This window comes from Poecilia reticulata, chromosome 17 (genome assembly GCF_904066995.2).
Source record: "Poecilia reticulata chromosome 17, P_reticulata-male-v2, whole genome shotgun sequence".
Classification (NCBI taxonomy): Eukaryota; Metazoa; Chordata; class Actinopteri; order Cyprinodontiformes; family Poeciliidae; genus Poecilia; species Poecilia reticulata.
In genome coordinates, this window is record NC_088846.1 from 13994421 (window position 1) to 14018893 (window position 24473).

At 40.7% G+C, this 24473-nt stretch overlaps 1 protein-coding gene across 1 annotated transcript; it reads left to right on the forward strand.

Annotated features, from left to right (window-relative positions):
- The first annotated feature begins 409 nt into the window (after positions 1-409).
- On the forward strand, positions 410-24362 carry pax3a (paired box 3a). Its single transcript, XM_081597892.1, has 9 exons — positions 410-1030; positions 1556-1791; positions 2378-2507; positions 2615-2758; positions 12798-12997; positions 14930-15095; positions 15203-15423; positions 21978-22241; positions 23212-24362. The coding sequence occupies exons 1-9, from the start codon at positions 946-948 to the stop codon at positions 23227-23229; spliced, it is 1464 nt and encodes a 487-aa protein (XP_081454018.1). The 5' UTR covers positions 410-945; the 3' UTR covers positions 23230-24362.
- The last annotated feature ends 111 nt before the right edge of the window (positions 24363-24473 follow it).

The following is a 24473-nucleotide window of genomic DNA, read 5'->3' on the forward strand; positions in this document are numbered from 1 at the left end:
ACTAATCAGGATATACGAGATGTTTTTGAAAACTACATCTTTGTTTAAAACTCAAAAAATACCGTATCGCACGTTTTGTGTCAGCATACTGGTAAAACAGCTGCGGAAATCTATATACATTTTAAAATGAGCAAAGTAGATGTATTTTTTTCCCTTTAAGGTACTTCTGGGATTATATTTTTCTTGTTCCTTTAACAAGCATACAACTAATGTTTACTGCAGGATTGCTAACCGGTTAACATGTGTAGAAAGACACTAATGCGCATATGTTTGCATAACAGAGTTGAGAACTAAGGATGTTTCTGCTTTGGAATGGAGTGTCCCATTTGTCAGCTGAATGTTTCACTCACCACCTGAGTTAAGTGTCCAGGCATGGGGTTGGAGGCATGGGGCATCCTCCACCGGTCGGTGGCTGGAAGCTCACCGATATAAACATGTTTGCTTTATTGAAAACATTTACTGATTGTGAAAACTTTAAAGCAGAGACTCCCGTGACAAGTTGACCTCATGAGGTCAATTCAACCACAACTTCAGCCTCTTCTGTCCAATCACAGAGCTCCTCCTACTTCCTAATGTCCGGGTCCCGAACCAATCGTTGCGCCCAGCTGGGAGTCAGAGAGGGATAGCGTCCACAGATAAAAAAATCTTTGACCGTCATCCATCCTCTCAGAGCATCTTTCTTATCCTCCGAGGAGCCCGTCCGAAAACCGGGAGCGTCGGTTCCAAACTCTCCCCCATTTTGAGAACATCAGGCGACTTCTTTTCGGCCAGGGTTCACTTTTCTTCCCCAAACTGTGGCAACCTGTTACTCAGGAATCCAGACGACGGCAAAGCGTAAATGAAACAAAACTGACAAAAGGTTAATTACTGGATTAAAAAAAAAAAAGAAAAAAAAGAAAGGCGCATCGCAGACAGCTTATCCAGGTGACAGAGATCGGAGGGAATATGACGGCGCTGGCAGGAGGTTTACCGAGAATGATGAGACCGACTCCTCACCAGAACTACCCGCGTGGAGGATATTCGTTAGAAGGTAAGAAGCCACCACCAGTTGCGGGTGGACATGACAAAAAAAAAAACAAAAAAAAAAAAGCAGAAACTTTGGCAAACTTTGTTAAACTCGATTTGTTGAAATATTTACTCTTGAAAAATTACTATGTTAGATAAAAAAATAAAAAAAATAATAAAAATTTTGTGAGCCAAAAAATTCAAAAAATGAACAGCGGCACATTTTGGAGAAAAAGTAAAAATGTCAAAATTTAACATACATTTATTACGCAATTTACAACTAATTTTATTTAGAGTATGTCTGTTTTCAAAATCCTGTGATGCAAGTACACTTTCCTTAGTAAGACAGAAATTAATAACACTTTTTCTAAGTAGATGTCAAGTTTTTTTTTTTTTGTTTTTTTTTTTTACATTTTAAGTATGCAGTCTTGCAAGTTTTAAAACATTAACAAATACCATTTTGAAATTACCTCCTGCAATGTTGGATGATAAATTATGCGTTATTTGGAAACAGACAGTACCCGGCTGAATAAAAGCGCTCCCTGTCCAGTTTCCACTCCGTTAGGACAGGGTCGCGTCAACCAGCTCGGAGGAGTCTTCATTAACGGCAGACCTCTCCCCAACCACATCCGCCACAAAATCGTAGAGATGGCCCACCACGGAGTCCGGCCGTGCGTCATTTCCCGGCAGCTGAGGGTGTCCCACGGTTGCGTCTCCAAAATTCTCTGCCGGTACCAGGAGACGGGCTCGATCAGGCCGGGAGCAATCGGAGGCAGCAAACCAAAGGTATGGCGCAGATGATCGTACAGCTGTGTTTTATATCCAATGGAAAGAACGTGTTCATATAAGAATTTAGTTTCCATGCTCCTGAGCTCTCTCAACTTTCTGAGATGTTCAGAAAGAGTTAAGCGCAGTCGCTGCAGCTTTTCCATGAAGTTCAAAAAAGAAGTTTAGCAATTCGTTTTTTATCATGTCCTCTTTTTAAATATTTTTTTCCCCCAAAAAAACATGTTATATAAAACAGATTGATCTTTGGTGTTGTCAAAATATGTAACAGCAAAGTCTGTTTAAAACTTTAGTTTTGTTCTCTCTCAAAGTAAAAGTAAAATATAGATCTACCGAGAGGTCAAGGCTAAAAAGTTTATATTTATATCTGCTTCATGTAATTTGCTTAGAACACGGACAAGGTAAACGTGATCTGCTGTCCTTTTGATATTTTTAACAACCATACACATATTCATGGGGCGTCAAGTTCTGTGGATATTTCTAAACTGATGCTGTACATTTCTTGCATTTTGTGACTTTTGTGTTTTCTTCCAAGCCGTAGCGCTTTATTTAATTAACATGACTTGCCTTGGTTGTCTCTACGAAGCAAAGTGCCTCCCCAGAAGTGGACAAGAAGATCGAGGAGTACAAGAGAGAGAGTCCCGGCATGTTCAGCTGGGAAATCAGGGACAAACTACTGAAAGATGGAATCTGCGACAGGAACAATGTCCCCTCGGGTATAGACCTAATAGTTTATTAACCACAAAATACATTTAAGAAAGAAAAAAAGCTGACACTTTGTTTGAATTTATTGGGCAGTATTGATTTGGTCTCTGTTTCTCAGTGAGCGCCATCAGCCGCATCATGCGCTCAAAGTTTGGCGGAGTTGGTGAGGACGAGGAGGAGGACGATGAGATGGTGAAGAGGACGCTGGAGGAGAGCGAGCCCCGGACAAAACACAGCATCGATGGCATCCTGGGAGACAGATGTAAGTCCGACATTTTACACTGTAATCATCCAAACCACTGAAAGCAAAACAGAAGACTGTGGAAATCAGGTTTCAACAACAACAACAACAACAATAATAATAATAATAATAATAATAATAATAATAATAATAATAATAATAATAATAATAATAATTTTCTACCTGTTTATAGTTTTTTTAGACTATTTAAAAGTGTAACGTTTAAAGTTTGAAGCAGTTTACGCATACACTGACCTCAAAAAGAAGAAGAAAAAAAACTTTTCAGACGAGCTTTAAAAAAAATCAAACATTTGTTTAGCTTCCAAGCCTGAGAAAGTTAGTTTTTTTTCACTTAATCGGACACTTAAGGATGAACTTCATTGAACAAAGCGCGGAGAGCCCATTGAGTCTCACACCTCAGTCTGACGCGCACAAAAGCCAAAGTCCAGCAAGCAGCCCAGTGTCGTACAAAACAAAACAAAACACACAAAAAATGCCAGAGCTTCTTTTTTTTTTTTTTAATAATGAGGAGAGAAAAGAGAGAGAGTGAAAAAAAGATACACTGACAAAAAGGGGGTGAGAGGAGACATTATGAACTCGCAATGAGCGATGAATTATTCAGGGAGCCATGATTGCACAAAGAAATGCCACTTTTGAGCCTTCTGTCACTGTTAACAGTTTTTTTAAAGTTTTTTTTTAAAGAAGCCAGTCCTTTAGACAAACACCTGTTGATTTATAACCTGTTGGAGACTCAGCAGGTTTGTTAAAAGGGAAACACGGACATAAAACGTGCAATATAGTTAATTATTAATGAACTTTTGCTTGAGACGATGTTACTTTGCACACATTTCCACTTTAAATACATTAAAGTAATCAAAGTAAATTTAGTTTGACCATAACTATGAAGGGGGAACACGCAGAGTATAGACCACAACCATATTGACTGACTTAATCGTTTTTATGTAGCTTTCTATTTTTTTTTTCTTCATTTTTGTGTGTGTGTGTTTTGTTTTCGTGCAGTACCCTTGACGCCTCCAACAAGCGAGCACAGGGAAACTGTTCTCCTCACTAGATTAAATCCAAACCTTTTTATTTCTCTGCACTTTCATCTCAGACTGAAGTCCGCCCCTTTTTCCTTTTGGCCCTGGGCGCCCACATTTAGTGCGGGGACACTTCCCACCCCTTCTATAGCCCGTAGCCGTGGCGGGACAAACCCACTGACTTGGTTAAAAACTCGAGTTGATTATTCTGAATGAAAATAGAGTAATCAGAGTTAGAATGTCTAGTTTTAGTCTATGAGCATTGAGCTTTATGTCAGTAAAAAAAAAGTTTAGTTGTGTACTTTTTTTGTGTATTTAATCTTTTTTTTTCTTTTTAAAGGAAAACTAAAATTACTCGGCAACATCCTAAATGCAAGCACTTTCTCTAATCCAGATCAGCCGTATTTTATTGTTGTGTCTCTTTGAGGAAAGCAGTAGTTGTTTTTTCTCTTTTATAGCACTTCATTAGAATGTGAAAAGGGTGATTGGGGACCGAGAGAGGGTCTTCTGGCCAAATATTGATTAAGTAGGTGTTTGCAGAGGCCATTGTTGTGGTGGGGAGAGGCCTGTTGCTCTCTGCCCCTTTTCTCCTCTACTACTATTGTTGGCCTTCCATTAAGTGCTAAGATCAAAGCTGACTCATTTAGATTTATTTGTCTGGGAAAAGGAGAGCTGAGGTTTGTGGGACAAAGTACACTGTGGCATCAGAAAGTTTAGCAAATTGCAGGAGCATTGTTGTTGCAGTAACGTGAACAATTATTATTTATTTTTTTTATGTTTGCACAATGAATTAACAAATATTCCTTCTCAGAATTTAAGGACTTACTTTCTGTTTATAGGTTTCATGAAGAATGTGTTCAATTTCGTTTTATTCTCTAATTATGAATCAGTGTCAAAATCGCTGTTCCTCCTGCTTGTGTTCTTGATTTAATTGACGGCATCCTCTATTTATTAGTGTTAGCACATTAGCCTTTAGCCTCATTTAACTAATTAAAGTAACCAAAGTCATGAAAGACAGCCAGTCTTGCAGGATCTTTTATGACAGGATGGACAGGAGGGAGGGAGAGAGGGCGAAAGACAGAAAGAAGAAGGAGGGGGGAAAAAAAGAAAAAAGAAAGCTCAGAAATACAAACAGTCAAAGGGATAACTTTTCTTTAAAAGGGAGTCCTGCAGAGCCAGAGTGAATGAGCCCAGTTCTTTCAAATGTGCCATGGTGAACGCAGTCAACATGTAATAATTGGTCTCATTGAGGTGCATTCCAACAATCTGCTGCCATTCTCCTGCCTCCATTGTGCCGGGGCAGGCAAATAGCCAGAGGGACAGGAGGAATCAAGTGCTGACAAAACATGAAAGATTTAGCTGCTTTTGTCACAGGAGCTGAGTGGGACTTTGTTTGTGTAAATAAACTGGGTCTATATAGGCTCCCTGGGATCTTGGCATGGGTTTAGGATGAGGGATATTGTTTGAAAGTGAGAAGGACCGGAGAGTTAATATCCGCGCCGTAGCGTATGTCTAGTTTTGGAGCTGTTGTATGTGTACGTTTTCAGTTCAAAAATCAGGAGAGAAGAAATATGAAAACAAAAGATTTCCACCTCTATACCACCTTCAAAGGTTTGTGGCTTAAACACTGTAAAAAAAAAACCCCCAAAAACAAACCCAGATGAAACGCCTTCAAAAAGCACAAAGTTGTTTTGAAAGTATAGCGTGGTAATATCCTTTAGCTGTAATCATCGAGGTATATGTGGATTTTTTTTTTTTTTTAAGTTTATGTGAGTGAAGGCCCAAACGCAGCCAGAGGAATGTCTGCTGTAGCCACATTTCCTTTTTCCTCTGAGGGCTGGATAGAGCAGAAATTTATATGAGGGCTTTATTGTCCTTTTTCCTGTATTAATAGTGTTTATATTGCTTGTTTATTGTGCTGGACTGCTGGGGAAAAACAAACTGTAGTTCAGAAATCCAGACAGGTGGGTATTAGGACAACGGAGAAAAGTTTGTGCTCACTTGCATTATCAATTTGTAAAACCACTTGTTTCTGTAACTATAGCTCATTATAACATGTTTTACGGTATTTTTCTTCCATCTAGACATTTGTTTTGGCAAATCTTCTTTGCAAAATATCCCAAATATATGGTGAAAAAAACATTCAGTAAAGTTCTGGTTACAAGTTTAGTGTTGTTATCATGCTTGAAGGCAAACATCTTTTCCGGCCTTGAGTCTTTATCGGCCTGTTGAAGATTTTTCTGAAGGACTTTTGTGTGTTTAGCTTCATCAGTCTTCTTATCATCTCTGTACAGCTTCCCTGCCCCTGTTGATGGAGAACAATCCACAGCATAATGCTGCCACTACAATGTGTGTCACCATGGGGACGGTATTTTTTTTTTTGTCATGTCATGTCACACTGGATTTTTCAAAGTAAAGAAGTTGAAGCTTCACCGGTAGGATGAGTGCTTCTAAGTGCATTCTCCACTTTTGTACTTCTCTTTGCTGAAAACAGAAAAAACATAACTTTTTTCCACTTCACAATTATATGCCACGTCATATTTAAGGTTATGTGAGGCTACAAAACATGAAAGGGAACAAATACTAAAAGCACGGACGGCAAAGAGGCAGCCTTCCTAAATATAAGTAGTCAGAACTTTCTTCTTCTGCGTTGGCATGATTCTCAAGTCTCTCTTTCTTCAGAAAGAAAGAAAAAATCCACACTGGCTGATCTGCAACTGAATACAGACTCTATGCTTCATTAAAGCCTCTTTCTCTGTTAGCGCCCACATTGTGATCCCCCCCAATATTAATTCAAAGGACAATTAATGAATGCGGGCCAACTTTGAAGTAATGGGCTGGGGTCCTGCCCCAAGCCGGCCCCTTGGCGCTGATGTACTCCTCGCATTCTCCCCAACTAACCCCAGAGACACTGCAAAGTGACTGAAAGGAGAAGTAGCAAGCAATAGAAGGTCAAGAAGAGGAGCCCCAACAGAAAAAAGAGCTCTCTATTTCCTCCAAGTATTAGCCAAGCAAAACTCTGTGATGGGGAGGATAAAGGGGTGTGAGGAAGAAAAGGGTCGGGGGCATGGGGACTTTGCAAAGAGGGGCACAATGGGATGGTTAATTGAGTAAAGCCAGACAGTGTTGTCAATCACTTAACTTTGTTTAGGCTCAGGTTTTGTGGAGCTCTTTCGTCTTGGACATTGCATATTATGGATGTGCCAGCAGAACCCTGTTTCTGATTGATTGATGGCATTTTTCCCAACGTTTGGTGTGATGGAGCTCTGCGTTTGCACCACTTGAAAATAATTTTTTAAAAAAGAACAAGAAAATAAACAGATACTCTGAGTTTATGGGGTTTAAAGTGAAAGTATGTTTTTTTTTCTTTCGTTTTTTCTCTGAATGCTCTTGAAGTTAGTCTGAAGAGCCAGCGCGAGGCTGCTTTCCCTGCAGTGCTGTGTAGTTGTGTGAAAAGGTCAGGGGCCAGCTTAGGGTCAGTTGACTGTTACAACTATCAGGCCCCAGGAACTGGAGGTTAGGATAATGTTTAGAAAAGATCTGAGCTCAAAAACTTGTGTAAGGATTTCAAAGCAATGGCTCTTGCGCTTCTCTTTTAAATACCTTAAAACACCTAGATTTTTATTATTTTTTTAAACAAAATCTTATTTTCTTGAAACAAGCTGCTTTGGTTTGGTTGTCGTCTTTGCTAGTTAGTCTCCGTCGAGCTGGAACGTGCAGTGGACGGGCCTTTTTAGCTCGCGGCCCAGTGTGGGCTTCGCAAGTCGCTTTGTCTCCACATGGAGGGTGGAAATGCCACCGTGAAACTGTCACCTAACTGCACCGCAGTGGAACGGAATAATAACCGTCACACACTGGGCGCAAATAATAGCCACTCAGTGCCATTCGTGGCTTCTTGTCACTGCCGTGGTGTTCGACAGAGATACATCCTTCAGCTTCATATCGCCAGCTCCTTCTTTGTCCGTTAAGTGCCAACCTCCTGTGCTCTTTCGCTTAATTTTGTTTTGTGTCCATCACATCATCATCTCACTCTCCTTTTATTTCTATACCCCCCTCCCGCCCCCTTTCCCAGGCAGCTGCAGGTTCCTAGGGGCTCTTTAGCAAGTCAAGTGAGCAGCCCACTCACTCCCATTTTTTCTCTTAAACTGTTAACCCCAGCTGAGTCCATAAGCTGTCAGTTTACCATTCTTTCCCCCTCCTCACCCGCCACACCTCACCCAGTGCATCTGCTCGCTTTGGCTCCGCGTGGCACGCAGCTATTTTATTCAGTGGCCCACTCGCACCACACTCCCTGCCCTGAAAGGGCCAGATCTACTTCCCTGGGCAAATAGCGAGTTCATTTGTCTCTTATGTCCTTTGTTTTGCGTTGCGAACACATGTCACCAGCTCAATTACCTTCTCTATTAAAAGCCCCAGGAGGACGGGCCAGCCAGCCCCTACTAAGACAAGGCCATAAACTGCCCCATATGTTTTGGTTTCTCTCTCCATATGTGATTCTTCGTTGCTTATGCTTTGTCACACTTTCCATTTCTTTTATTTACATTGTTGAACCACGGATGGGAATTTCTCTGCACACATGAGCAAAGATGTTGCTCTGCGTAGCTTTGCATGTCTACTTGTATTAGTGTCTCCTAAGGCGTAAGAGAGGGTGGGAGACGGGTGGATGTCCGCCAAGATGAGCCTGAGCAGTAAACAAGGTCAGCCTTTATCCTGACGGCAGGAATCCTCTCTGGGTTTTTTTTTTTTCGAGGTGGAGGGGGAAAGGAGGGGAATTTTATTTGCATCTTAGAAGCACTCATCCTACCGGTGAAGCTAATAAAACTGGAAGTTCACCAGATTCACATCATTTTTGTCTGTTTTTGGAAAAAAAAATTCAGCAAAGAAACCTTTTACAATTTTATTCACAGTGAAAGGAGCATTTTGTAGTCACTTGTTAAACTCAGTTCTACTTCCTAAATATATATATTCTTTTGCTGGTTAATTAACACAACTTAATGTTTGTGTCTTATTGAATTTCTGAGCAGGTCTACACATGGAGGAATTGACTTTTTTTTAATAAGTTGTCATAGTCAAACTTTGTCTTTCTTGCTTTATTTATTTCAAGAGAAAGATACACATTCAACTAATCACAAATTTCAGTCAACCAGTCACTCAAACTATATTTGTAGTGCTTTTCGTACAGACAGGTGTAGCCCACTATAAATGGTCAAACTAAATAAACAAACAAAGTATCAAAAAATGAACAAATTTAAGAGCAATTACAGAAGATGGTATATTGAGGAAACATTATCATGTAGTGAAGAAACATAAGGAAAAATTCTGAACTATCAAATGTAAATGTAAGAACAAAACAATCAAAAAGGTATAAATAATTGTAAATGCAATATAACCAAAAAAGATTGGACAAATTGTGGTGCAAAGGTAAAATTAGAAAAACCCATATAAAAAAAATGAAATATCAATATATTCTAAATGACTAAATTTCAACTATAAATTCATCTAAGCAAGTTGATTTTTAGTTTGCTGTTGAAATAATCAACACTCTCCACTGCTATTAGATTTTCAGTAGTTTTCCTATATATACATAAGTGTCACATATGGAAAAGAACCCCTCACTGATACTAACAGAGGACCTTTTCCATGACACCCAAACAGGAGGGCACGAGTGATAAAAGCAAATATTTTCCCCTGACATGAAGAGGTCGCTGCCAGAACTTGAAGTTGCTCTGAAACTTTCTGCCTTTGAAAGTCTGTCCAAAATCCTCAGCTTTTCACTGACTGAGCAAGCTGACGAAAGCTATGCGCCATCAATGAATTAATACCTAAAATATGGTCAGAGATGTATCGACTGGTCTCGGGCAATAAGGTGACATAAACAACTATGTGTTATCTGGGTTGCGATGGAAATGAATGTTACTTCTTTTACATTAATAAGTGGCAACATGTACAGATAAAAATAGTGCAGCTTAAAATTGGGCCTTGCGTTAATCCAGAGTTTAAGTTGCAACATTCCGACAAATAACGTCTTTAAGCGAGGTACGAGCTAAACCATGTATGGAGATTAGTTACCAGCCAATGTAAAATGAAATATTCCTATTCTTTGGGTTACTGTACTCCAAGTATTAGCTGCTGTGTCGGAGAAAGTCGACTGTCCAAAGACACTTATGCTGTGTGGGATCTTACACATTTCCTCTGGGTGCAGACAGGGACAGGCCCCTTGTTGCTTTATCTGTTGCATAGAATTTGATTGAGGAATTCAAGTAACAACGCTGATACTTTCCCTTTATATGGCCAGTATTATCTCCTGTCATTGTTGTGTGGAATGTGTGGGAACAAGTCTGCTCCAGCATCAGCTTGGCTTAAATCATTCCAAGACAGACTTAGAACAGTGTTTGACAGTGCCTTAGATGCGGATGTATAGCAATGGGTGAATCCAGGAAGAGACGAGTGATGTGAATGGCTGAGGTGAAAAAAGACAGGTCCTATTTTCTTTTTTTTTTAACAATCACTGCCTCCCCCTCTCATTCGTTGTGCACCCTCCTCCCTCAACCCCAGCATCTTCTTCAGGTGCTTTCAGCTTTCCTTCTCCTCTCCATGTCAACCCCTTTGACTTCCCATCCCCCAGCTTTGTGCCCCTCGGGCCGTGGAAGGAGGGAATATAGGGGTGCTCCCCTGCTGTGCCCCTCCACAGCCCCAATGGCCCTTCTCTGGACCCTTTTGTGCCCCCTTTTTTCTCCTCCTACTCCTCATTCCCCTACTCCAGCCCCCAAGTTACCCTTCTCCCCACCTCCCCCCAGATCCCCTGCTGTGCAGGTGACAGGCCCCTGAATAAGGGCCCGGGCGTCCCTGATGGCTCCTACAGATGGAGCGTGGTAATCGGTCCAATAGAGCCCTGCCACAGGCTTTTCCCCACTGGGATACAAAGGCCTGGCTACATCACTCCCCAAAAATAAAGGAAAAAAGTGGGTGAAGAAGAAGACAGAAAAAGACAAAAGAGCAAGCAGAGGATGACAAAAGCATCGCTGTCATTTGCCATTACGGAAGAGTCAAAGACGGAGTGTTGTCTCTAGAGTTACAAATAAAAACAGGAAGGGAAAAAGAGGAAATGGTAAAAAGTAAAAAGGGCTGTGGGGGTAACCCTGTAGTAAGCAGAGAGAGCAAATGGATAACTGTTGCCTTCAAAGTTTTCTAAGCTTTCCTTCACTAAACAGCAAGGAAGTATATTTTCTAAATGATCAAATTGGCTAAATAAAGCAGCTTGCTTGAGTCTGTGTGTGTTAGCCTGGCACCTCAATCTGGTTTAGATCTAATAATGAGCTTGTCTCAGAGTCAGGACCGTTTTTTTTTTTTGCCAGCAGGCCTTTGACTAACAGCATTCCCAGAGGCCAAATCTGTGTGTAATGCCTGGTCAGACACACACTGGCAACCGGTGCAAAGACTTCCTGCCTTCTTTGCAGAGGCTCCAGAGCCAATGGGAGATCACTGTCCCTCCTCACCCAGCCCCCCTTCAATGTCTGACTTGGCACTTTTTTAATTAAAGCCTAAGAGGAATAAGAAAGAGTCTGAGGCAGACCAGACTTTCTCTTGCACTCACCTGTCTTTTTGCTTTTGAGCATTTTATTTCTTCACAGTTTATTGTGTCAAAAATGTGGCGGGATCCCTCATGATGATTTTCTCACTGAGATTGACTTAGGAGTGGATTTTAACTCAGGATCCACTGAGTTAAAATCTCGCTAGCAATCCAGAGTCGGCAGATGCATGTTTTTGATGGAGAAAATGAAGGATAAGATTGCTGGTGATGGTCAACAAAAAGGCTATCTTGATCATTTTTAGGGCTTTATAGTTTATTTTTTTAATAAATGTGAAAATCCACACAAATTCAGAAACATCAATTTCTGATATCATTTCCAAAGTTCACTGCTCCTCCTCTTCCGCACCTCCCCATGTTAGCTCAGTCAGTTTCTCTTGACCTGAGCGAGCAGATTAGGAAGCACCTGCAACGGGCTGCCTTTCCTGTGCTGCTGAACATCAGCCTAGCACACAGCATGGCTAAGACTAGAAGAGACACAGTGTCCCAGGCGATTGATGCCCCAGAGGGATCTTGTCCTCTTTAATCCATGTTCAAGCGGGCTTTTGCTTTTGATCCCCCGGGGAACCACTGAGGAGTTTAAGAAATCAGGAGGACACAATCTAGAGTGGCTCTGTGCGATGTGCTGTGGAGCAGCTGGTATGCTGTGTGAAACGATTAAATTTACATCAGTAGAAGTAGTCACGGTCAAACTCGAAACCGAAAATCTGTGAAACATCAGTTCTGAAGGATGAATTGTTCAAGTGAGCAATCTGTATGACAAATTGAAAGAAAGAAATGTTGTATATTCCTCATTGTTAAGATTTTTTAATCAGTTTACGAGCTTTGAAATTATTTCATTTAATATATGAAGACATCATTTATTTACATCACAATAGGATATGCTCCCAAATATGTTATTTCAGCAAATCAAACACACACAAAAAATGTTAAAATTTAAGCAACACTACTTCTGTAAATTAATTTAACAGGAGAAAAAAATTAATATTTTGCAAGTGTGAAATGGTATTATTTCAACTGACAAAGAGTCAGTAAATAAGGAAAATAAAAATATTTTTAAACTCAGAGAAAAACTAACTATATTTGTTGATGCTATGCTATATCAGTCTTAAATTTGTCATTGATTTTAAGATCTCTAAAACAAACTCTTGTTGTTGAATAAAAAGAAAGTTTAGAATTCATAAAGTTTGTCTTATAACTCTGTGTTGCTAAATCAGCAACATATGGTTATATATTGCAAACTGACAGAAATTCTTCATTAGACAATTTATCTTTTGTGTTGAGCAGTTCAGGATCACAAAACCGTTAATGTCCAGGATGTCAGCAGCATGGAAATAAGTGTTTTATTAAACTGTAACGGCTTAGCCTGTGTGTGCATGTCGTTGATATTATAAATTAATTGAAAACGTCTTTTTTTTTTTTTCTATCCCAGCGAGCCACTCGGACGAGGCTTCAGACGTGGACTCCGAGCCGGGCCTGCCGTTGAAGAGGAAGCAGCGCCGCAGTCGGACGACCTTCACAGCAGAGCAGCTGGAGGAACTGGAGAGGGCCTTTGAACGTACGCACTACCCAGACATCTACACGCGAGAGGAGCTGGCTCAGAGGGCCAAACTGACAGAAGCTCGAGTTCAGGTTAGAAACACGAGCATGCATGCAAGTCTAAATCTTGACAGCGCGGCGATCTGTCACTCCCTCCGAGACATGCGGGTGTTAAGTTGTTTTGGGATGTTGCTATGCATTCTTTACAACTATTAGCCATATGTTCCATCCCCAAAACATCCCCGGACCACCCCAGCGACCCCCCCCCCCTGTTGCTCCACACGGAGACACTCACCGCCGCCTTTATTTACAAAGACATCTTTCTATTTTTGTCAACATTTTGCCAAAAGGGGGCTATGTAAAAAAAAATTCTGCAAATAGATTCTCAATTTAGATAGCTTCTCAATATGGGTTTTAATAGCCATGACAGCCCTCTGGCAATGTATGAACTCTGTGACGTTAAGCAGCTCACAAAGATGTGGTTTCACTGCGCTCTACAGATGTTAAGATCGCTATCAGCGTAGGTCCCTGCAAAGGGACAGAGAGTTCTTGCACAGATACATTTTCAGTGACCCGGAATGAAGTAAAGTTACAGTTCTAACTGTTCCAACTAAAAAACAAAAAGGTGATTTTTTTTTTTTAAATAATAGACTAAAATACAGTGCAATATTGTGAACAGGAAGGAAATGGATAGACTTTCTATGTAAAATTTTTTTTACTAATAAAAATTGGTAAAGTGTGGCATGTATGTTTATTCAACCTTTTGAGTGAATACTTTTGCTTGTTTCTGCCATATCTGAGCATCTAGAGACATATTTTTATTGTTCTTTTCAAAGTAACTAAAGCTCAGAAAGTATCTATGTAACAGCAAATTTTAAGTTTCTCATCTAATTTAGTACTGAACGTTGACTGGCCCAGTCTAACAATTGTTTTATGCTTTGATCTTAATCGTTCTGTTGTCGCTCTGGCTGTATTTTCAGATTCGTTGTCTCCTGGATGATGAACCTCCACTGCAGCCTTAAATTTTTTGCAGCCTCTAACAGGGTTCTATTATTTTTATGCATTTAACTTTATGCATAATCCAATAAACCCTTCACTAGCTTCTGGGTTTCCACTTAAGGAAAGTCTCCCCACAGCCTGATGCTGCCACCAACATGTTTTATAGTGAGGATAGTGTGCGAAGTGATATTTTGGGCTAAAATGTTTAACTTTTGCACCATCTGACTAGAGCACCTTCTTCCACATGGGTGTTGTGTCTCCCATATATGCATTATGGCAAAGCAGACAGATTCACAGAAGATTTTTTTCTTGGCCCTCTTCCACAAAGGCCAGATTTGTAGACTGCATGACAAATATAGTTCCCCTGTCAACAGATCCTTTCATCTGACAAATGGATCTCTCACAGAGTTACTGTGGGGTCTTGGTTGCTTCTCTGATTAAGGATTTCCTTACCTGTCACTACAATTTTAGATGGTTGGTTAAACAATGCGTCATGTCAGGATCAGTGCTTAGAATATTATTTTATTACCTAACCCTGGTTTAAACTTCTCCACAATTTAATTCCTGACCCATCTGCTGCGTTCCTGTTGTTTGTTCAATAATGTCCTCTAAACCACTAAGTTCCTTACAGATCAGCTCAATTTTTATTCAATTACACATTGGTGGATTGCTAATACTAATAATACTAATAATAATTAGATGCCTTCTAAAAGCCGTTGGTTGCTCTTGATTTTTTCAGATTAACAGGGGGCTGAACACAAACGTCTGTAAAACCATTTATAATTTTTGTTGAAAACCACGTATCCCTTTTCCTTTTACTTTCCAACTCGGCGCTATTTGCTTTGTCTGTCGTATAAAATGCAAATCAATTACAACAAAGTAACTGACTGTTGCAAGACTGAAAGTTCATGGCGAATATTTTTTCAAGGCACTAAACTTAAAAGAAAAAAAATATATACTTACCACTTTGGTGACAATTCTCTAACCAAGACATTTCTTTCATGTTCAATTGTATTTTCCTTTCAGGTGTGGTTCAGCAACAGAAGAGCTCGATGGAGGAAACAAGCAGGAGCCAATCAGCTAATGGCTTTTAATCACCTCATACCAGGTGGTTTCCCTCCGTCAGCCATGCCAGGCCTGCAGCCTTATCAGCTGTCAGACAGTCCCTACCCTCCAACCTCTATAGCCCAAGGTGGGCCTAGTCAAACACACATTCGTCTTAATGCTTAAACTGTGGTGCAAGTCTACGAATAAATAAAACGCCAGCAGCATAATGACTTCCTGTTTTATTCTCATCAGCCTCTGAACAGCCAAGTACAGTCCATCGACCTCAGCCTCTGCCGCCCACCTCCGTGCACCAGAGCGCCCTCAGCTCATCTGCAGTTTCCCAAGACGGCGGCTCAGGATACTGCCTTTCCTCTGGAAGACACAACTTCTCAGGATACTCGGACAGCTTTGTGGCCCCGACAGGACACGGCAACACTGTCAATCCCAGCATCAGCAACGCCATCTCTCCACAGGTCAGTGACGTCAAATCTAATTCAATGAAACATAATAATTTGTCACGTCATTTATTTGGCAAAACACAATGTAGCAGTTCTCTAGGATGTTTTGGTGTGAACGTAAAAAAAAAAAAAAATTATTGAATTAAAAAAAAAAACATAAAGAAAGTAAGCACCAGAATATACGGGACAATCTTAACACCAGTTGAGCATTTTAACAATTTGCTGCATGTCTGATGGTTTGCCTGATGGCATTATTTAAATGCCTTGTACCTGTAGAGACTTTGAATCGTAGATCCTGACCAAAGCGTTGGGACACAACAATATCCTTCTTAGCTCCTCTCACGATCCTTTCCAGGGGCCTCTGGTCTGCCATGTTCCAGCTGGAGTCTCATGCTGAGCTGGACTCTGTGAACGTGCCCTCAACCGCAACTCTGTCAAGTCTTAAGCCCCTTCTGGATCATTCTTTAGTTACAAGATCTTTATGGCTTGCAATAAAGGGAAAATCCAACATATAGTGGGAGTTTGACGCTGACTGTGGCATCAAGAGGTGGTTAGCACCTGTGACCATTATCAACAGTGAGGGATAATACAAGATTACGTAACAACCATGCAAAGCAAAAGTTTTAGAGGATACAGCGATCCCTCGCTATAACGCGGTTCACCTTTCGCGGTCTCGCTGCTTCGCGGTTTTTTTTTTTGTGCAGTTTTTTTTTTTCACAGTGCATTGTGTTCTGCGTCCTGATTGGCTGAACAGTCTCTGCTGTTCTTCTCTACCTGTGTGCCAATAACATTACGATATTTAAATATAAGTAATACAGCTTGGCTATTCAGGAGATGAAAAGTGAAACTTTGAATGCCTGCTGGAAAAAACTGGCCCGAATCAGCGCAAAACCCCACTGGAGGCTCGGTTGACGAGATCCATCGCCCTGCCGTAGATACAGCTGTGAATCTCGCGGGGCAAGTTGGAGGAGATGCTTTAAGGCAGGGGTCCCCAAACTTTTTCCTGTGAGGGCCACATAACTTTTCCCTTCTCTGGTGGGGGCCTGAGTCAGTTTGTAACAGAAAAAGTGTGACGATTGTAGGAGTGCCTAAATGTAAAAATGTATTGTTTTCCAGAAAGCACAATCAAATATCCCTCTCTGGGTTCTTCACAGAACAAAAGTCAGGCAATAAATAATAACACTATTAATGGAATAAATAATAACCAAATAACTCTCCCTGGGTTCTTTACAGAAAAAATCCAGGAAGTATTATAGTCCGTATTTTCCGAAATATGAGCCGCACTGGACTATAAGCCACAACCCCAAAGTTGTTTTTTTTAAAACCAGTAAACATACACATCTAAGCCGCAGATATCTCTGCCGCTCCAGGTTTTCCACAACGATGCAGCAGCAGCAGAGGGGGGCGGACACCCAAAATCTGAGTGATAACAGGTCAATTGAAAATCACATTTATTAGGGTTGAAAAAGAAAAAGTTGCCAAGTTTAGATTTAACTGAACTGATTACGGTAGTTTCCGAACGGTAACAGTAAAAGTGCTGATCCTTCGTGTTGCTACTAGCATGTGCTAAATGAAAATGGGCGCCTTCTTCTGCTTCTTCTTCTGCTGCTTGTTCTTCTTCTTTAGATTTCAACGGCAGCTTGCATCCATTATTGTTGCACTACTGCCATCTACTGGATCCTAATATCTATACCTCAAATTCTCATAATGATCCCAGTATTATTTAAAAAAAAAAAATCTTCTTTTTCCCCTCAATGCTATTTAACTGATCAACAAGATTCTCAAATTTCAATTCCCTATTAAAACCTAATTCCGTTTTAAGGGGCGCTTTCTTCTTTTATTTTCAATTTTGACTTCCAATGATTCACTTCTTGCTAAAGAGCCCCCTTGTGGTTGAAGAAAAATCCACATATAGACGGCTTATAGTCCGGAAAATACGGTATATGAAAACAAATCTGAATACTCTCCGGTATTGTTCAGGGGGCCGGACCAAATGTGGAGGCAGGCCGGATACGGCCCGCGGGCCGTAGTTTGGGGACCACTGCTTTAATGACATGACTCCGGATCTCATTAAGGCCCTGATTAATGAACACGCACACCCGCTGACCTGAACACAGGTTTTGTTCTTTGGTTTCAATGTAGAGTATTTAATTATGCTGTATAATAATTGTAAAAACTAAAGGTAACTACTTCGCGGATTTCACTTATCGCGGGTTATTTTCCGAACGCAACCCCCGCGAAAAACGAGGGATCACTGTACACTGAACCTGGTGCATGTTGTTCATGATGGTGCACAACAATGTTTCCTGTATTTAAAGCCTTGAATTCATTGTTACCATTTGCATGAGGACTTTGACACAGAGCTCAACTAGAATACGCATGTCACTCATGCCCGTTTGGTTCCGAAATCCTAGCTGCATGTTTTGAAAACACACAATCTCATCAGACCCAGTTGTGTGGCGTGACAGTTATAACGTGATGTGGGGATTTGTGGCTTTCTGTTTAAGGCAGAGCTCTTACCTGGAAGATATAATAGTTGATGGATCCTCCTCTAAGTGTATTTCTGTGGAGCAAGCTCTCCACAATCTGGCAGTTCTCACACGTCGCCACGTATTTAGCACGTCAGTAAACGGAAGGCTTCATGAGGTGTACCATATGGTAAAAATAATAAAGCGCACAAACACTTACTTCTCTGCATGACCTATGCAGGAGGTGTCACTGTCTCGACAATGATAGATCCTTGTCAGGAGGAGGAACTCTGTATCTGTTCAATTTTTTTGTTTTGTTTATCTCGACAAATAGTTTGATGAATTTAAAACGTGGCAAACGTCCATCACCGGAGAGGCGGGAAGGCAGCAGACACGGGGAAGGATGTATGGATGTCAGACGATGACACAAATCAAAACTGAAAAGACAATTATGGTTGATTACACAGTCATCAGTGTCTATCAGTGGCACCCTGTGAGTCCAAGAGATGGACTAACAGGCGGAAAACGAGCTTTTAGCTGGCACAAAGGGTGGCCAGCCCTTGTGCTTTGCATGTTGGGTACTAATTCCCATGAGAGAGGATCTCCATATCCTGTTATGCACAGATAAAAATAATGGGGGAAAAAAAATGGGAAGCAGGTCTGTTGCTTTTAGTTATTGATGCCTCTGAAGGCCTCTTTTGAAGCTGAAAGTATAATCAACTGCTTTCATGTGTAAGTTCCAGTTATATATTTTTTCCCTTTAATGTCTAACCGCATAAACTGGTAAAATATTACCTATTTTTAATGAAAACTGAGGGTTAAAATGACACAAAGCAAAATGCAGGTGCAAATTCGTGTAACCTGGCCGTCTTAATAAACTCTTAAACTGCATCTCAGATAATGATTTTGTCGAAGCAGAGCTGGTCTGCAAGGTGGATGCTTCCCCTGTCAATGGCTGTGCTGGTAGTAGGTGTTCAAATAACTTACAGGGTCAAAGAGTGACATCGGCTCCAACAAAAAGGCCAAAGGTGCTCAGTCTCTGCGCATGGTTTCAGCATTAACCTTTCCAGGCAGCTTACATAAAATGGAAATCTCATCTGTCAAATTGCACCACTCTCCTTTAAGGTTTCTCTCAGTCTGGGAATGCAATCACGTAGCGTTCCAGTGTCCTAATTGATTGGAATGAAGTAATCTAGCTACTCGTAACAAAGTGTGTAATTTATGCAAATGAATCACTTTGTTGGCTAATTTGTTTTAATTCGTGTATTCATTGCAGCTGTTTGAATGTATATTGCAAATCGGTTTTCTCTATTTGGTATGATGATTTAATTAATTTTCAGATTTTAACTTAATAAGAGAGAGGAAATGAGAAATACGTTCGTTGACATTGATAGCAAAGGACCTCTTTGCACTTGGAAAAAAGTTTACAACTTCGGTCTCTTCTGAGATCGCCTCAGCTTTACGGATTTATACGCCCAATCCTCGCAGAAATTACATCTCTTGTGTTATCTGGACTCCAGATTTGTCTCTAAAAGCTGCCTATTATTCTGTATACATGAGCGGATTCCGCTAACTCCAGATATGGTCACAGCACCGCGCAGTCCTGCTTTAGAGACGATTTGCTTTAGATCGGAGATATTCTCATCTGAGCAGTTAGCTCTGCACACTGAGCAAACAGACAGAGCGATGGCTTTCTCCATCTCTGGCGTCGCAGCTCTGATCTGGTGCATACCTTAGCAATCCTTTCTCACCAAGGAAGCAAGCAGGCAGGATTTGCACCCCCTGGGACCTAATCCCCGGAACAACCTGGAAACAGACAGACCATCGGGGAACTGCTGCTGTTTCAGTTGCTCAAACTCTGGACACATGCATGCACACAACAGGATACAATTAGTACCTTAAATCATCTTAGACATCAACTGACATTACGCAGTCCAAAAATAAAAGTATCAAAGTTTGGAAAATGAGTTTGAAACCTTGTTAGATTGATTATTAATCAGCAGGCCAAAAAAAAATTGTGTGTCTAATATTTCTGTCATATTGGATAAATTGTGTTCTATGTTTTATTTTTACTTGTGAAGTACATACATTGAAGCCAATGTGGACATGTACATTTTTTGATCAACTGGAAGTGAGTTGGGGAAGCTCGTGTTTTCTCATCATTCGTTATCATCTGTCCAGCAAAGGCCACTTGGATTTTAGTTTTGGCTTTTGCTGCGTTTTCTCCAACATGGACTTTTTCACAACTTTGCTTCTCACGCAAACTCTTATGCAGCTGTTCACGATGGATCACTGATACCCCAGCAGACCTGACATCAGAACAAAAAAAAAAAAGAAAAAAAAAGGAAAAAAAAAAAACATCCCCCACGGGCATGTGCACATACACAGGCTTGCTGTTTAGGTGTGACTCCAGATATAGGTAGCTTTGACATAAAAACATACCTTACTTCTGTTTCTCATGTAGCCTTTGGTCTCCTTTATGAGGACATGGTCATTTTTGAAGATAGAGGCAAAAAAAGTAATGTGATACAAGGATTATTTTTTATGTTTGCGCACAAACATAACCTTGTAACCTGAACTTTCTGTAAGTTCAGGTTACAAGATATCACCTCATGCAGTTTATTAAATTCTTTTGGCGGCTTTGGGAGAAATTTAGAGTGGTTCTTTTTTATTTTCTTTAAATTTTATGATTTAAAGAAAAAATCATAAATTTTATGATACACAGCGACATAAGTATTCATTCCCATTTTATCAAGTCACAACAACATTTTTTTGTGCATTTTATTGAGGAAAATGACAAATGGTTTAAAGATATTTCAGGAAAAAAAATACAATCGCAACATATCAGGCATTTCTATTCAACCCCACAGAGTCAATATAATATCATTATTTACAAAATAGTTGAATCTCATTCAGAGTGAATAGCACTTCTCAAGTCTTGCCACAGATTCTCAGTTAGATTTAGGTTTGGACTAACTAGTCTATTTTAATATTTGCGTACTCTTTCCATTATAACTCAGGTTGTAAATTGAATGCCATTGTGCTGCTGAAAGGTGAACATTTACCCCAAGTCTAAGGTTCTCTGGAGCTGCTAAAGTCCAGCTTTATCAGTTCAATTGAAAGAAAGTATTCCCACAGCATGATGCTGCCACCACCATGTGTAACTGTTGATGTATTCTGGCAACTTGGTTACAAACTTCAGCTTTTCTTTTTTAGCTAAAAGTTTAATTTTAGTGACATCTAACTTGAACAGATATTAATGATGTGTAGCAATGTCTAAGCTTGGCTTTTTATGGATTTATGGGTTTATTTAAATCCTTTTTGCTACTTTCCATGAAAGGAAGAATTACAGAGTGCATAACAAATAGTTGCCCTGGCAGCTCTGCAGACTCTAACTAGTACTCTGCTTTTTGAAAGCTGTCAGTTTAGGTGGATGGCTATGTCTGACTAATTTTGCAGTTGCATAATACTCTTTTTTTTTGTCACAAATTGATGTTCGATACTTGTGATGTTTTATAAACTAACTTCCGAACAATCTAACACCTGACCTTTCTGTTGGTTTCTTGGTCTTCATGCCACACAATATTTCTGAGTGCTTTGTAGAAAACCTGGACTTGTACTGGAAACAAATGATTTGTGCTGATGTGTCACATGAAATACAGTGAGGTTTGGGGTTGTAATGTGACAAAATGTTGAAAAGTTCAATAGGTTTGAATATTTTTTGTGCAAGGCACTGTATGCAACTCTTCTTTTATATACTTCATGACGGAACATCGGTGAGGAAAAAAGATGCAACTGGTGTTAGTTTCAGAATCAGTTAATCAAGTCAATCAAGTTTATTTGCACTGGCGTAGCACATTTCAGCAGCAAGGCAGTTCAAAGTGCTTTACATCATAAAAAGGAAAGAATAAAGAGAACATGTCTGAAGAGAGCTGCTAATGCTAACAGTGAAGAAAAACACACCAAGGTATGAAAGTTTTCAAGAGTGGAAACTGAACATAAATCATCAGCATTGTTTGTACGTAATGGTGAACACTATAGAAAACCTCAGTTAAATCGACATGCGTTCTAATGATTCGGTCTCTCTGTGTCTCCTTGTAGGTGATGGGCTTGCTCAACCCGAGTGGAGTGCCGCATCAGTCCCAGAGTGACTTTGCCCTCTCCCCTCTCACAGGAGGCCTCGAGCCTAACGGGGCCATGGCTGCTAGCTGTCACGGCTCTCAGCGCTTGGAGGCCCTTCCAAGCCTGAGCAGCATGCCCACCCTGCCAAGTACCCAGTCTTACTGCCCACCTTCTTATACCTCCCCAGCCTACGCCGTCGACCACCACCCCAGCTACCAGTACGGACAGTACGGACAGAGCAAGGTAGTGCACCTTTGTTTTTATTGAAGAAGCAATTTCATTCACGCTGGTTGTTATTGCGAGGACACATCGTTCTGCAATGCCATCTGTTGGCTGTTGATTTAGCCAGGATTTTCGAACTCGCAGTTAATTGCAAAGACCCCCTCTGATTAGGGAGCGTCTCAAATCTCCATGTGCTGCACTGGAATTACATTGAGGTTTGGGGGATCGCTAGTGGCCGGGTTACTTCAGTTTATATTATCATCATTACGGTGGCCCAGTCGCTGTCTCAGTACACTCGTTTTTACTCACTGTTCTTTCATGACCCTGTGTGATGAGCTTGCCCATCAAATCCACAGAGCAGCTCACCTAGCCATGTAATGACCTCTGTGTAACAAGGATAGCTGCCCAAATAAAAGAAGCCACATTCCCAAAGTATGTTTGACAGGAGGGAGGGGTGGATTGTGTGTGTTAGAGGCCTGATGTGAGGTACACCACCACATGTTGACCGGCCCGTCAGTGCCAACATCTTGATGTCATTAATTTAGTCAGGGACCTGGGAGAAAACCACATGTTTTGGGCGGTGGGGGGCGGGGTGTACGGGGGTTGTTCTAGTGAAATGTGTACACGTCTGTACGTGAGCACAGGTATGTGTGTATGAAGGCATGGTGAGAGGGCTCTTTAGCTGGAGGAGGGTGAAGGAGGGGTGGGGGGGGGTGTGTGTGGGGGGGCGATTACAGCCCCTGGCAGCCGAGGATTAGAACCATGTGTCCCTACGGAGGTCAGATTTGGAATTGTTATTGATCAGTAAAGCAGTGCCAGAGATCCAGGCTGAAACTTGGTCAACCCCGCTAACTTCTGGATTGATTTCTGGTCTTTTTACCAGAGAAAAAGTTTCATTCTCACCTGCTGTAATATACATTTAAACGTTTTGATTACACAGAAATGTATTGCTGAAAAGCTTTTTTCTTCTGTTTCGTTCTGTTCTTAATAGGTGCCTTTCATTATATGAAGCCCCGACACGGCCTATGCAGGAAGCTCACATGGATACGCTGGCATTCCTACCCGGAGAGAGCCGCCACCCACTGCCTTTGCCAACTTCACCAGCCCTATGGACAGCAAGACCAGCAGCGTGGGAGGTGAAAGGGTTTATTTGGTTTGACTTCAGAAAGAAGCAGAGACACTTTGGATGGTTGTGTAGCAGCGATGGAAACAAAAAAGTTTCACTGTAATGATTAAAGACTGTAGGCAACCTCACGCCCACCATGCCAAGCTGAAAGGACCAAGAACAGTTCTTTTTTCTATTTTTTTTTCTGAAAAAAAATAGGGAGTGGGGCTTTGTGTATGAACTGAATTTGTATTTGGATCCTACGGTAAGGCGAAGATGTAAAGTGGACTTTTCCAGCCCCAGGTGCCTCTGTGGTCTTTTGTGGTTGAAGGTTAGACAGGTTGGTGATAGTGTGCTCAGCTGTAATACTTCTCTCAGAATGTCTTCATGACAAAGTCTTACTGTATATTGACGAGACTCATGCATGTGTAGTTCGACATAAACACGCGGCTGCGTTTGGAAATCCACCAAAAACGCACAAACTGAAGCTGAGTGGTGTTGGTGCAACCCAAAGAAAGTGCAATACATTCATACCTCATGTGCTGTAAATGAACACAGACCGAGGATCTCCAGTTATATCCTCGATTAGCTATCTCTTTTGTTTGGTTGTATACAATTTTGGGTGAGTGCATTTATCAGTCAGGGGAGCTTATCAAGCAATGGATAGAAGTCACTGTAGTCATACAGTCTTTTGCCAAAAAGTACATTAAAAGACTCTACCAGTGAGTACAATATTCATCTTGACTGTTGATTTTTGTTGTCGCTTTGCATGTTTTAGTTGTTTTCAGGATCTTGTCAATTTGTAGGTGCCCTTCTTATTTATTAAATGTTGCTCAATTGTTTTTTTGTTTTGTTTTTACAGTAATTCTTCTACAATGGCTCCACTGTGCTTAAGTCTTACTTACAGTTCATTATTCCCTTTCTTTTGTATGATTTTTTTTTTATTTACAATTGTGTGATTTTTGTTTTGTTGTTGTTGTAAGAAGTTTTGTGTAAAGCATAGCACTATTTCTATTTATAATAAACAACGTGAAAAATACAGAAGTTTTACATTTGGAATATTTTCATTTGTTTGTGGGACTTAAAAAATGTATAGATAGTTTCTAAAATTAGAAACCTGCAATTCTGTAAAAAGTATTTTTATAATG